The sequence below is a fragment of the Rhincodon typus genome, chromosome 24 (assembly GCF_021869965.1).
Source record: "Rhincodon typus isolate 14 chromosome 24, sRhiTyp1.1, whole genome shotgun sequence".
Lineage (NCBI taxonomy): Eukaryota > Metazoa > Chordata > Chondrichthyes > Orectolobiformes > Rhincodontidae > Rhincodon > Rhincodon typus.
Window position 1 is genome coordinate 45,585,304 of NC_063355.1, and position 15,451 is coordinate 45,600,754.

Consider the following 15,451-nt stretch of genomic DNA (forward strand, 5'->3'; position numbering starts at 1 on the left):
TGCTGGAGTATGTGATAATAGGCTAATTCACCCAATACGATTTTCAGGAACTGTTTTGTTTACTTTAACTTTTTGAAGAAGAGGGGAATAATTTGTAGTAAATAAAAATCAAAAGAACTGAATATGCTGTAAATCAGAAACAAAAACAGAAATTGCTGGAAAAGTTCAGCAGGTCTGGCAGCATCTGTGAAGAAAAAACGTTAACTCTGATTTCTCTTCACAGATGCTGCCAGACCTGCTGAGCTTTTCCAGCAATTTCGGTTTTTATTTCTGGAATAATTTGTGGATTCATTTGAGTAAAGATGGGAGGAAACTCAACTGCATGGACCAAATGTTGTGTTTCCGTGCCATTTTTGTTATGTAACCGAATGTAAAAATGGACTGATTTGGTGGTAGGCACCAGGGGTTAGGCAGAAGTGTTGCAAGCCACACAGTGTGCACGTAGAAGCAGCTCACAGCAGAGAAAGATGACATTCAGGTCATCAGCTCTGTCCCAGCGCTTTCAAAGTGAAGCCAATTTGTTCCACTTCCTTATTCCTTCCCCACAGCCCTGCAAAATATTCCTGACAAACATCTATCCAATTCTGTTAATGGAGTCTGCTTTTATCATCTTTTCAGGCAGCACATTCCAGATCACAACAACAGAATGCAGAAAAATAAATTCTTCTTATCTCCCCTCTGGTACTAACACTTCTACCTGCAGAAACTGTAGGGAGAATTGATAGATGAAGAAAAGGGTATGATTTGGGGCTGGTTTAATTTTTTTCTTGAAAATTACTTGCGTCTTGCATTGCAAGTTCCTATTCACTGTAAGGTGCCATGTTACTGATCAGGGCAATAGCCAAAGAAAAATGATCTGACAATAATTTTAGCAATTTCATTGGTTTGCCTACACCTTTTAAATTTGCTTTACTTGCTCTGTGCTTATTTCATGTCAGATATTTTCAAATATTCTGAATTGATAGTCAATGGAAATTTGACATCTGCTTTTTCTGGTATCAGGTCATTCATTGCCTACATTTTTATGTGTAATTTGTCATAGCTTTATACAACATGAGCCAATTAGATGAATCCTGATGAGAAAGTCAATTGTAGAAAATTGCAATTTCCAAATGTGACAAGAAACCATTGCATTAGATACACAACATTATAAAGACAGGCATTATTGTCTGACTGGCAATTAGTTCAAAGCAATCATGAATCATCAACAACAACCTGCAATTATGTAACTCAAAAGCAAAGCAGAGAGAACTGGAGAGCTGAAAACCAGTACCAGAATAGATTTTCCAATGCTGACTTGCATTCTGCAGTAGCTTTTCAAATTGAACTTCAGAACTATATCAAAATTCTGGCAAGAAGCTGAAAGTGCACAAGTAAGATTAAATGTTATATCAAGTGAATTGGACATATGAGTTGAAGGGGTTACCTTTTCGAATCACAGAATCCCTACAGTGTGGAAGCAGGCCATTTGGCCCATCAACGCTCCGAAGAGCATCCCACCCAGACTCACCACCGAAACCTATCTCAGTAACCCCACATTTACCATCCACCTAACCTCCACATCCCTGGACACAATGGGAAATTTTGCATGGCTGATCCACCTAGCCTGCACATCTTTGGACTGTGGAAGGAAACTGGAACACTGGAAGAAATTCACACAGATACGGGGACATTGTGTAAACTCCACACAGTCACGCAAGGGTGCAATCAAACCCGAGTCCTTGACGCTGTGATGCAGCCACTGCGCTGCCCATAGCGGTTTATAAAATCATGAGGGGCACAGATGAGATGAATAGCAAAGGTCTTTCTCCTCGGACAGAGGAGTTCAAAACTAAAGAGCATAATTTTAAGGGGAGAGGAGAAAGATTTAAAAGGGACCTGAGGGGCAACTTTTTCACAGAGAGAGTGGTTTGTATGTGGAATGAACTGCTGGAGGAAGTGGTAGATGCAGGTACATTTACAACATTTAAAAGACATTTGGACAGGTGGATGAATAGGAAAGGTTTAGCGGGATATGGGCTAGTCACAGGTAATTGGCTCTAGTTTAGTTTGAGAAACCTGGTCGACATGGACAAGTTGGACCAAAGGGTCTGTTTCTGCGCTGGATGACCTTATCATTCTAATGTGCTGGTTACAGGGAGGCCCAAGAAGATCCATCCTGATTTAAATATTGCAAAATAAATAAGTAAGCAATTTCGGTGAACAAAATTCATTATATGCCTCAGTATCAATTTGCAATGGGCCTTTTTAAATATTCAGTGGATGTGGTTTTTAATTATGTGTCAACTTTTCCATTACTCTGGAATGACTTGCGAATAAATTAACAAAATTATGTTCTGTGAAATAGTCTTAATTTAAGAAAGCCATTAAAAACAGGCAAATTCGTATGCCACACTGTCAGTAGTATATGAAAGGGTGCAATTTAATTTTCCCAATAAATGGCAAGCTTATTTTAGTACAGATTCAATGCAGACCAAGAGGAGATGGGGAAGGAGTGATTTGGTTTTCCTTCACTGTTACAGTTCTTAACTGAGCAGCACTGCTCATTTCAGAAGGCACAAGGAGCCAGTTTGAATGACAAAGTTAATTCACGCAGCAAAAGACGTCAGCACCACATTTCTAATAGTTTCTATAAATAAACCACATTGCAAGTAACAGATGGCGTCAATATCACAAATCTACTAGGAGCCATTCAGCAAAGTCGTATCTCACGCTGACTGAAATCAATCCGGGATAATGGCAATCACCCCTCAATGCACGGTGAAGGATCCATTTATCTTCAGAAATATACCAAACTCAATTATACAGGGTATGATACAGGTTGCCTATAGAGCATATTGCAACTATGAAAGGTTAAAATTGAAGGCAGAATATTTACATTGCTGTAAGACCTTTATTTTTATGATTAGAAACCGAATGCTCATATTTGATATCTCATTTTTTGCTAGTTCTGGTTAAGGCAGCTATGTATGAAACACAGAGAATGACATGAACAAACAAAATCTTTGAAAAAAAAATGGTGTCCAAAGGGAATACATGTACTGCAGATTGTTTTGCCCAAATTTCTGAGGTTTTTGAAATGCAAAAGGAATATAAATGGAGCATCAGACCACGATGCCAAAAAAGCATTTGATAATTTGCCACATCAACTGTTACCACAGCAAACAAAACCACATGGTGTATCGGGCAGGTAGGAGATTAGTTAGTTAACAGTAGGCAGGGAACAGGCATAAATGGATAATTTTCAAGTTGGCAAGATGTAAGTACTGGAGTGCCACAGAGATGAGTGCTGCGGCCTCAATTATTTGTAATCAATACAAATAACGTAGATGTAAGACTAAATGTATGATTACTAAATTTGGTGATGCACAAAGAGAGAAGAATAAGTCGTCAGGAGGACAATAAGGAGTTGCGAAAGGTATATAGATGCTGTAGGTTAAATGAGTAAGCAAAAATTTGACAAATGTGGGAAAACATGCAGTTGTCCACTTTGACAGGAAGGACAGAAAGATAGTATATTATCTAAATGCAGTACAGAGTGACCCGAGTGGTGAGCACATGAATCACAAGATAATTAGTATGCAGGTGCAGCAAATGATTAGGAAGGTAAATGGAATGATGTGGTTTATTGCAAGTGGAATGCACTAGAAAAGTAGGGAAGTTTTCTTATAGTTGTAGAGGACATTGATGAAATCACATCTGGAGCACTGCAGACATGTTTGGTCTCCCTGGTGACAATCACATTAGAATCAGTTCAGAGAGGGATCGTCCCACTGATTCTGGAATGAACAGTTTATCATAGAATCCCTACAGTGTGGAAACAGGCCCTTTGGCCCAACAAGTCCACACTGACCCTTGGAGCATCCCACCCAGACTCATTCCCCTATAACCCACCTAAGCTACATATCCTTGAACACTTGGGGCAAATTAGCATGGCCAATCCACCTAATCTGCACATCTTTGGACTGTGGGAGGAAACCGGAGCATCCGGAGGAAACCCATGCAGACACGGGGGAGAATGTGCAAACTCCACACAGACAGTCGTCCGAGGGTGGAATTGAACCCAGGTCCCTGGCACTGTGAGGCAGCAGTGCTAACCACTGAGCCACCGTGCCACCCTATCTTGTAAGGAAAGATTGAACAGATTGGATCTATAACCGTTAGAGTTGTGAAGAATGTTTGGTGATCTTACTGAAGCACAGAGCTCCTGAGGGAACCTGACAGGATGTTTTCCCTTATGACAGAGTCTAGAACTAGGGGCAGAGTTTTCAAAATAAAAATCAGGTCTTTAATTTAATGAGACTTTTTTTCTTGAAGAGGGGCATTAGACTCTGGAAATCTCTTGCCCTGAGAATAGTGGAGGCTGTGTCATTGAATATTTTTAAGACTGAGTTAGACAGATTCTTAAGTAGCAAGGATTTCAGGATAGGCAGGACACAATCAAATGAGCCATGATCTTAGAAAATGGCACAGTAAGTTCAAAGGGTTGACTCCCGCCCCTAGCTTGCAAGAATTCATACTTTACACACTCACACAGAGACACACATACTTGAGACAACAAGGTGCAGAGCTGGATGAACACAGCAGGCCAAGCAGCATCATAGGAGCAAAAAGGCTGATGTTTCGGGCCTAGACCCTTGTTGTCTCGGATTCTCCAGCATCTGCAGTTCCTACTATCTCTGACACGTATCTGCTGTGCGTGATGTCTCACCTTTAAAGACACCTCTGCAAGGAGTGCACTTCTTTCAAAATTCACGTTTGTGACATGAATGAACGTGACATGAATCTTAGCCTTGGAAAATAGCTTATCTTTTGTTGTCTTAGTTTTTGCAATTATTTTCCATATCACCACGATGTTAGAGAATATTCTAGGGATAGCTATCCTCACATTCAAAAATATACCTAAGGATTGATTTTAAACATTTTGGAAAGGTGCTCTGAGAACTACAGTATACTTTCCAAATCTTCAAGTGGCATGCAACTTAAACAATATTGTGCTGTGATCATCTTATTACTGAGTGAATTCATTGCTGGTAACAAACGCGACTGGTAGTTCACCCTGAACTTTATCGGTCAACAGCATTGCTTGCTCTTGACTTCTCCGGTAATGGAGAAAGGCTTTCTGGATTCCCATGTGAACGAATGCAGTTCCAAGTTAATCCATGCAGAAAGCTATAAGGTTCAAATCGTAAGCAGGCCATCTTTTCCTACCGTAAAGTGATTAAGCACATCATGCAATGTAATGTGCCATTGGAGTTATCAGTTTTGGATAACCTCCAGCTGATTCTGAACAATCCCACAGCCACTACTTCATGGACCAGATGTGCTCTGCCTAGTCCCTTGATCAATATTTATCCCACAGCTACTATCACTAAAAACAGATAACATTCATCACTGTTTTTAGAGATGCCTCCTGCACCAGGTCGGGTCTTTCCAAATCTGCCTCTGATACGGGCGACATGTAACGCAGTACCTCGTCTCTTGCACCCAGAATGTCTTTGAAGAAATTCATTCTCATCTTCAAGTGGCAAAAGGTGTCAAGGCTGCCACATCCATCTCAAACTCTGAGGTTTCTTTGACACAAGATGAAGGGAGAGAACCCCCAGGTTCCAACAGCTTTTACAACTGTAGTGAGGGGCTGGGTATGTTTTGCTCCTGCTCTGTCTGTGGGTTTGCAGCTTTCATGTGGTCCATGTATTCGTTCAGGACCACCTCACCTACCCGAACTATGTGCGTCACAGGACCTGACCTCATGTTGAGCATGCCTCTTTCCCATGCAGGGCCATTGCTGTGGTTCCTACACCAAGCATCGCTCCCTAAAGGAAACTGTCTCTCTTGCTTAGCAGAGTCTTGTGTCCAGCACTAGCATTCCTGACGCCATTTCACCCTCCACTCCCAGATCCAGGAAGATCAGGTTTAACCTGGTGTGGAATCTTCTCCCCATTAGCAACTCTGCTGGAGCTGTCCCTGTAGTTGTATGCAGGGTGGTCTGATAACAAGAGGGTCCGGGACAGTTTGGTATCAGTGAAACTGTAGGCTGTTTCTTTAAGCCTGCCTTCAAAGTTTGGACTGCTCTTTCTGCCAGACCAGTGGATGATGAATGTATGGAGCTGTACTTATATGTCAAATACTATTTGACTTCAGGAAATACTCAAATTCCCTGCTGGTAAACGATGGCCTATTATCTGTGGCCAAAACTTCTGGGAGTCCATGTATCGCAAGAGACGCATGCAGTTTTCTGTTATCATCCTGCATTTGATGAATGAACTCTACGCACGTCCAACCACTTTGAATGGGCGTCCATAATGACCAAGAACATTGAGCCTATGAAAGGACCTGCATAGACAACGTGTAACTGGGTCCAAGATTTACCTGGCCTATCCAATGAATGTCGGGGAGGTACTGATAGTAAATTTTGTCCTTGGCACTCTGGGCACTGCACCACCAACATGGCTATGCTGGCATCCAATTCTGGCCACCAGACATAACTTCTTGCCAATATCTTCATTTTGAAATCCCTGGATGACCCTGGTGGAGTTTAGCCAGTAACTGGCAGCGACTTTTGCTTGGGATAATCACTCTTCCTCCCCATAATAATATACCATCTTCTACCGTGATCTGGTCTCTCCGAGTCCAAAAAAGTTTCAATTTTGGTTGTGACGACCCTTTGGTTTTCCCCATCACCATGAGGTGCTTCAGTTTTGAATGCAGAAAAATCCGGTCCTGTCAAAGTATGATATTGTCAGCTATGACTGGAAGTGTGTCCAGAAGATTACAGACTCTTCCAGTGGCAGCACCACTGGCAGTGCATCTGTCAGTGGGAGGCAGCTCAATGCACCCGCATTTGCTACTTGGCATCCTGGATGGTGTCCCAAATTGTAATTATTCACACTTAGTATTAGAGCCCACCACTGAATTTGGCCTGAAGCTATGGGTAGCTCTTCAAGTGGAGCTAGAAGGCATTTGTGGTCTGTTATTATTACAAATTTATATCTGTAAAGGTATTGGTGGAACTTCCTGACTGCAAATATGAACACCAAACCTACCTTCTCTATCTGGGCGTATTTACATTCTGCATTAGCCTAAGTCCTGGATGCATACGCTATTGGGCGTTCCTCTCCATTGGGCCAGCTATGAGCTAACACTAACCCGATGCTGTACAGGGAGGCAATGAATGTGAATACCAGATCTCGCCTGGGATCATAGCGTGCCTTACAGGATGATAGCTGTTTCGTCACTTCCCTGAAAGCTATGGCTTGGCTACACCACCATTTCCAAAGCTGACCCTTTATTAAAAGTTGCTGCAAAGCTGCCAGGATGGATGCCAGGTTATCAATGAGCCTTCTGTGATAATTCACCAACCCAAGGAAAGACCTAAGCTCTGGGAACCAGGGCACCTTTCATCGCCCTCACTTTATTGTTCAATGGGTGTAACTCGGTCTTATCAACTCTGTAACCCAAGTAGGTCACTTGAGGTGCTTGGAATATGCATTTTTCCCTTATAGGGCATACATCCACCTGGGAGAAATGTCTAAAGACTATGTCCAAGTTCTCTAAGTGCTCCTTATTGGTCTTCCCTGTTATTAGCACATCATCTAGAAAAGTGGCAACCTGAGGCAGACCTTGTAAAATGTTCTCCATTGTCCACTGAAAAGTTGCACAGGCTGACGATACCCCAAATGGCAGTCTCCTATATTGATACAAAGCCTTATGGGCATTAATTGTGGCATACTTCTGGGGATCCTCATCTAACTGCAGTTGTAAGTAAGCATGACTCACGTTCAGCTTCGTGAAGGACAGCACCCTGGCCAGTTTTGCATATAAATCCTCTCTGTGAGGGATTGAGTATTTATCCAGCTGTGAAAAAGTGGTTTACCATTTGTTTAAAATCCCCACAAAGGCGAACCAACAGTCAGGCTTCACAATTGATATGGCCAGTGCTCTCATTCTGCGAGCTGGACCAGTTTGATGATTCCATCACTTTCCAGCCTCCTGATTTCTGCTTTTACTTTTGCCCATAAGGCAGATGGCACTGGGCAGGTCTTGCAGAAACATGGACTTGCTGCCTGGTCAACATGCAAGGTGGCCTTGGCTCCTTTGATATCCCTAGATTTTCCTGAAAAACTTTCCAGTATTTAATTAGGACTTCACTCAGGCAGTCATTTTTTAAAATGAAAAATGTTCAGCCAGTCAAGGTGAATCAACCAATTTAGCCCTATCGGACCTTTTACTACAATCAGTGATAACTGAGCCTGCTGTTTCTCATACAAGTCCAAAACCAAAGTTATACCCTTAATCTGTAAAGGTTCCCTGGTATAAGTTCTCAGTCTAGCCAAGGTCTTGCACTAACTCAAGGGTTGGAGTCTAGAGTGAATATTGTTAATGACCGGTTCTACAATCAGTAAAATGGCCACACCGGTACTGACTGCCATTAGAACGGGGTAAGCATTTAACCAAATGTTTATATTGACTGGTTCTGATTTGGATGGTACTAAACAATTTAATCGTTCCAGATGCAGGTGGACTTTGCAGGCTGTGTACTCTCCTTGATACTGGCCTAGGAGTTCTCTTACTCAATTTAGGTCCAGTGGGACCCATTTGCTGTCTCGAGTCCCCACACTGGCAGCAACTACAATGGCTTTCTGGCCTGAATACTGAAAAAAATGTTAATCGTTTGGCCGAGGCTTGGCTTTATTTTGGGGTTTTGCTGTGGTCTGACCTAGAATTTCACTGTTCAGGATATGTCCTAAGTGACGACATGCAATTTCACCCAAGTGGTGTTACCCAAAGCTCAGTCAGACTGGTGAGGGTGCCCACTTCCATCGGAATATTCTGCAACTCATATGCTGCCCTTGCTGCATTTTCCAATGACAAAGCCAGCTATAGTGCCTGTTTGAAGTCCAGTTGGACTTCAGCTAGAAGGTGGTTTTGCATGGTTACATCATTAATCCCACAGTCCAAGTGGTCTCTCAGCATCTGATTAAAGGTTAAACCAAAGTCACATGCCTCTACCAGTCATCTTAACCTCATCAAAAATCCCGACATAGATTCCCTGGTTTTCGAATTGCTGATAGTGTCTCAGAATTAGACGAGGCTTGGGGTGTAATATGCCTTAACTAAATCAGTCAACCCTTGAAAGGTTTTAGTATCTGGTGCCTCTGGGAAAGTCAGGCTCTTAAAAACCGAAAAAGGCTGTGAGTCCATAAGATGTCAGCAGAATTGCTCATTGCTTTTCATCTACCCCAATGTCATTTGCCTAGAAAAAATAACTCATTCTTTCCATGCTCTTTGGAAGGTCGATGTAGACTCAATGGGCTGAATGGCCTCTTCCAGCACTGTAGGAATTCTATGAATGGACATTCAGGAATGCTCCATTTCTACTCCTTTCAAACAAACATTACTTAGGAGAAATACAAGGAAAATGGAGCACTGTTACTAATGGATTGAAAATAATAGCACTGAATTTCAGACAAACTTGTAAAAATGAAGTTTCAGCATCATTAGTATTTGAGAATGTTAATTGGATTTTCTTAAAAAAAAAACTCACAATTGCAAAACAAATGAAAAGATGAAAAAAAGCATTTACAAAAATTCCAACATTCTGGATTTTATACTTCTTGCTGATGAAAGGGCAGAGACTATTTTGATGCATGGACAATGGTTGTAATGCCCTCTCCTCTAGGCCAAACTTTGGCTCTTTCAGTTACACCACTGGACTCAACACAATAATCTAGTGTCACATGCCTCAGCAAATACAGCTTTTCTGTCCAGCTGGCACTACAACAGGAGTTCAGCTCCACAGAAGTATGCATGTGCTGAAAGACGCCAACTGGTAAGCTCATCTGATGGAGTGGTGAAATATATCAGAAATTCAGTTCGAAAGACCAATGGGAAACCCACTGCTGTGGAATATTTGTTTAGCAAATGAATGTATTTGCACAATATCAGATATGAAGTGAGAAGAAAATAAATGTCATTATTGGGAAACTAATTTATTGATTGAAATTTGGCTCCTGGAGCTGAATCAATATAAATTAGCTTGTAATCAAAGGGCACTGAACTCATCCCCAAATTAAAATGAGATATACCACTTGGGACTGGATGACAGAGCCAGCTGAGGGATTGAGCGAGCTGCATTATGTAATCTTTAGCTGTTCAATATTCTATTCATATTTCCAGCTTGAAATTACACTATTAAATAAATATTAAAACTCATTTTGACAGGTAGATACAAGTTTATCCAAATAAAAGTGTACAGAAAAAGTGAGGTACTTGGGCAATGAACAGAAAAGGTCAAATTCTCATTCTGTGCAGCTATCCAGTATTTTCTGTTGGAGTCATGTGTGTGGATGTTTTGCAGAAGTAGGAGAGATTTGGCTGTGATACCCCATGTGGGTTAAACATTCTATCAACTCACACATGAAGAATGCCATTTCGCTGAAGTGCTCCAGGGGCACTGATAACTGACAGCTGTGGAGTCACCAGCCCAGTAAATAGTCAATGCTTTTAAGATGGAAGTAGATGGGATATCATTGGAGAAACGTTATAAAGTAAAAACAAGATGACAAAGAAAAAAAGACAGACAGACTTGTGTTTGTAGAAAACCATTCATGACCGTCTGGAATAGTCAATGAAGTCCTTGTGATAAGAAATGTAGTCACTATTGTAACGTACGAAACAGGATAGTCAACTTGTGCACAGCAAGCTTCCGTAAACTACAATGTGTTAAACAATATTGGATTCAAAAATAAATATTCGCCATAATTATCTTGCACGTATGATGAAACGACAGAAAGCAGGGAGAAAGCGAATTTTTAATGAAAAGGAAATCTTGAGAAAACCGTAAGCATGAGTTCCCAGATCCTACCTCCTCTTTTTGAAGAACGTGATGATTTGGATGATGTAGACCACTGTTTTGTTAGTGATCTTTCCGTTAACGAGTCACTGTAGTCCTTCATGTTGGCACTGTCAGGCTCTGGATTGATGATAGAATTGTTGACGTCATGATCTCTTTCATTGGAAGATTGAGTTGGACCAGTTTGCTCGGCCTCACTGTTGTTTAAATTAAACTGTGCCATGAACTGGGCCATTTTCTGGGCCAGCATGAGTTGTGTTTCGCGCTCCAGTCGCCGGATATCCTCCATGGTCAGGCCGTACCATTCATCCTGCCAACACCATGCTTGGCGGTGGGCTCTCAGCATGACTTTTCTTAAACCTGCAATACACCGATAGATTTAAGCCAATCAGATACTTGCATCTAAATGGGTTTGAAGGGATTTAAACTACGACGCTGAAAGGAAAGATTTGATGAGACAAACACAAGACAGTACAAACAGACAAACATTAATTTCCTACCGATCATTGTCCATTGAGCAAGGGCTTAAAGCCAAGCCACTTAACTACATATGTTTCGTGTACAACTCGAGGGGAGAAGCCAGGCCCTTTGGTGTTCAGGTGGCTCCAAGATCACAGAGATAACAGGTCCTCTAAAGCAAACTCATCCCATCAAAGCTGTGAGTCATTTTTTTTTAATTCTTAGATGGAATGTGAGCATCACTGGCAAGGATAGCATTTGTTACCCATCCCTAACAGCCCTTGAATGGAATGTCTTTCTAGGGCATTTCAAAGGGCAGATAAGAATCAACCACATTTCTGTGGATCTGGAGACACACACAGGCCATATCAGGCAAGGACAGCAGATTCCTTTCCACAAAGGACACCAGTCAAGAAATGGGCACTTATAACAATCAAAATGGTTGATAGTTAACAGTAGATCAGCTTTTTTTTTAAAGTTCCAGATTTTATTGAATTCAAAGTTCACTATCTGCTATAATGGGATTTAAACCCATGTGTTCAGAAAACTAGCCTGGAGCTCTGGATTACCAATCTAATGACATTAGATGGCAGTGGAGTAGGGCTCATGTTCTGGACCGCACTCGTTCCGAGCACTTGTATTTCTTTTCTCTTGTTTTTTCCCCCTCCTTACTTCCCTTTATCTAGCATCGGCGAAGTCGAGGAATCCCACCACAGACTTGACTGAGCCCAGCGCGGACCCTGTGATGGTGTTATAGAGCTATACAGCACAGAAACAGACCTTTTGGTCCAACTTGTCCATGCCGACCAGATATCCTATATAAATCTAGTCCCATTTGCTAGCATTTGGCTCATATCTCTCTAAACCCTTCCTATTCATATACCCATCCAGATGCTTTTTAAATGTTATAATTGTACCAGCCTCCACCGATTCCCCTGGCAGCTCATTCCATACACGCACCACTCTGTGTAAAAAAAGTTGCCCTTAGGTCCCTTTTAAATCTTTCCCCTCTCACCTTCTACCTATGCCCTCTTGTTTTGGGCTCCCGTACCCTGGGGAAAAGTCCTTGGCTATTTACTCTATCCATGCCCCTCAAGATTTTATAAACCTCTGTAAGATCACCTCTCAGCCTCTGACGTTCTCCAGAGAAAATAGCCCCAGCCTATTCAGCCTCTCCCTATAGCTCAAACTGTCCAACCCTGGCAACATGTCAAGTGAGCCCAGTGTGGATCTCATGGCAGTGTTGAGGGAGCCCAGTACAGACTTCATGATGGTGTCAAGTCAGCCCCCATTTACTTTTCTGGGGCTAGCACAGGACTAGACATCGAAATCAGCAGCTGCTACGTTGGCACAGGCGATGTCAGCAGTGAAAAATGGCACCTGAGGATCGGCAACTTTGTCACTGGTTGGGTCCAGGGCTGGCAGTGGCACAAGGGCATCACAGCAACATTGTGGAAATCGATCCAGTGGTGAGAGATGCGACTCTGATGTTGGCTGGTCTGGTGCATGCAGTGGGACAGTGAGGAGGCAGTGATAGAGCAGAATCGCCCCCGTGGCGAAAGACAGCACCTGAAAAGTGGCCACTTCAACACTGGTTGGGTCTGGCACAGATAGCGGCACAGGCGTCATTGATGACGAGCTTGCTCAGGACTAATGGATTCTCTTTAAACTATATCCTTTTTTAATTCTTAAAACTACTCAAAATGGTGCCAGATCGTAGCGACAGCGGAAAAGCTTTTCACTCTATTTTCCTATTTTTCTCACTATGACAATAAAATCATAAACACATGCAGGTGCAGCAGTTAGTGAAGACGACAAATGACATGTTGGCCTTCATAGCAAGTAGATTCAAATACAAGATCAGACATGTCTTGCTGTAATCATACAGGGCATTGGTGAGACCATACCTGGAGCACTGTGTGCACATTTTGGGTTCTCCTTATCTGAAGGAGGACGTTCTGTCTTGGTGGGGAAAAGGGGTAGTGTAGCTAAGTTTTAGCAGACCAATTCCTAGGATGGCAGCACTGACGTGTGAAGACAGACAGGATCGATCAAGACTATATTCACTGCAGTTTAGAAGAATGAGATAGGGGATGGCTCATAGAAACCTTTAAATTTTAATAGGACTAGACAGAGTAAATACAGGAAGGATATTTCTGATGACTGGGGAGTCAAGAATCAGGATCACAGTCTAAGGATATGGGATATATCATTTAATAATGAGATGAGGAAGAAATTCTTCACTCAGAGCGGTGAGCCTGTGGAATTCTCTGCCACAGAAAGCAGTTGAAGTCAAGACATTGAATGTTTTTAACAGGGAGTTAGACTTGGTTCTTGGGACTAAGGGACTAAAGGTTATGGGGAGAAAGCAGGAACAGGGGATCGAGTTGAATGATCAACCATGATCATATTGAATGATGAAGCAGGTTCAAAAAGGGCCAAATGGCCTACTTCTGCACTTATTTTCTACGTTACACTATGCCACCACCTCCACTGCAGTATACCAAGGCATGTACAACAGACATATCATTAGGCAGGAATTTACTCCACATGATTTCCACTGAATCTCTAACAAATGGATGGCTAGTTTAGGCCAGATATACAGCAGATTCCCACCAGTGGCCTTCACCGGTGATGCTGTTACTTTACAGTTTGTTAAATTCCAGACTGCTGAGAAGTCCCAGCTATTGTCTCTTAGAGTCATAGGGTCATACAGCACGGAAACAGACCCTTCAGTCCAACTCGTCCATATTGACCATAATCCCAAAATAAACTAGTTCCACCTGCCTGTGCCTGGCCCATATCCTTCCAAATATTTCCGTTTCATGTACTTATCCAAATGTCTTTTAAACACTGTAACTGTAGCAACATCCACCACTTCCTGAGGAAGTTCATTCCACATGCGAATCACCCTCCTGAGGAAGTGGTGGATGTGAGCACAATTACAATGTTTAGAAGACATTTGGACAAGTATATGAATAAGAAAGGTTTGGAGGAATATGGGCTAGGCACAGGCAGGTGGGAGTAGTTTAGTTTGGGATTATGTTCGGCATGGACTGCTTGGACCAAAGGATCTGTTTCTGTGCTGTATGACCCTATGGTTCTATATTTCACCACATGGAATTCAAAACTTGATGTGCAAACTCCTTTGGATAAAACAGAAAGACAAACTCATTTTGATTTTTTGCGGAAAGTGTAAAGTTCCACATCAGGCAAACAAAAACCCCGCATACATGGTTTTCTCTGTAACTTGGTTTATACAATAATCTTTCACAAGTGACAGACATGAGGCTGACCAAAAACTGCACATTCCATTTCTGTATTGTTATGTAATAGATAATGACAATTCTAATTACTAACAAAAAATACTTCAGCAAATTATATGGTCAGAAGAGGTGATGGTTCATGAATAAAACTATCTTCATTTATTCTATTGTTCACAAGTCTATTACCTTATTGATGATAATAGAATAGAACAGAAATTTATTATCATGTGTACTTTTACATGAAAATTACAGTGAAAAATTTTATAAGTCATCCCGCCACAGTGCCTATATCAATGACATATACAATTACAGACAAGCTATCATCATCCACACATAATTCATCCACACCCTACCTTTATTTCAAAAAACTCAACAACACAGTTTTTGAGAAGATTTGTAGCTTGGGTTGTGGTTGAGGTTGTAGACTTGCTTACTGAGCCGGTGTATTTGATTGCAGACGTTTTGTTACCCTGCTAGGTAACACTGTCAGTGCACCTTCGGTGAAGCGTTGGTGTTCTGTCCTGCTTGTTATTTATATGCCTCAGTTTGCTGGGGTGGTTGGCATTGCTTCCGGTTCTGTTTCTTAGTGGTTGGTATATCGGGTCCAGTTCAGTGTTTGTTGACTGAGTTCCGGTTGGAATGCCAGGCCTCTGGGAATTCCCTGGCGTGTCTCTCTTTGGCTTCAGCTATTACAGATGTGTTGTCCCAGTCGAATTCGTGTCCTTCTTTCTCTGTGTATTGAGACCAGTGAGAATCGGTCGTGTCTCTTGGTGGCTAGTTGGTGTTTGTGTATCTTGTCAGTTTTTTTCCAGTTTTGCCTATGTAACGTTTTTTACTTTTACTGCCCGTGTGTGTGTGTGTGGACATCCCG

General features: G+C 42.0%; 1 protein-coding gene across 2 annotated transcripts in view; it reads right to left on the reverse strand.

The window, feature by feature from the left end:
• Positions 1 to 15,451, reverse strand: part of LOC109919101 (membrane-associated phosphatidylinositol transfer protein 2) — a 110,614-nt gene that overhangs the window by 26,566 nt on the left and 68,597 nt on the right. For both annotated transcript variants that reach the window (XM_048611659.1, XM_048611660.1), the window contains exon 5: positions 10,868 to 11,215. In XM_048611659.1, the coding sequence (XP_048467616.1) occupies positions 10,868 to 11,215 (348 nt within the window). The remainder of the gene's footprint in view (positions 1 to 10,867; positions 11,216 to 15,451) is intronic.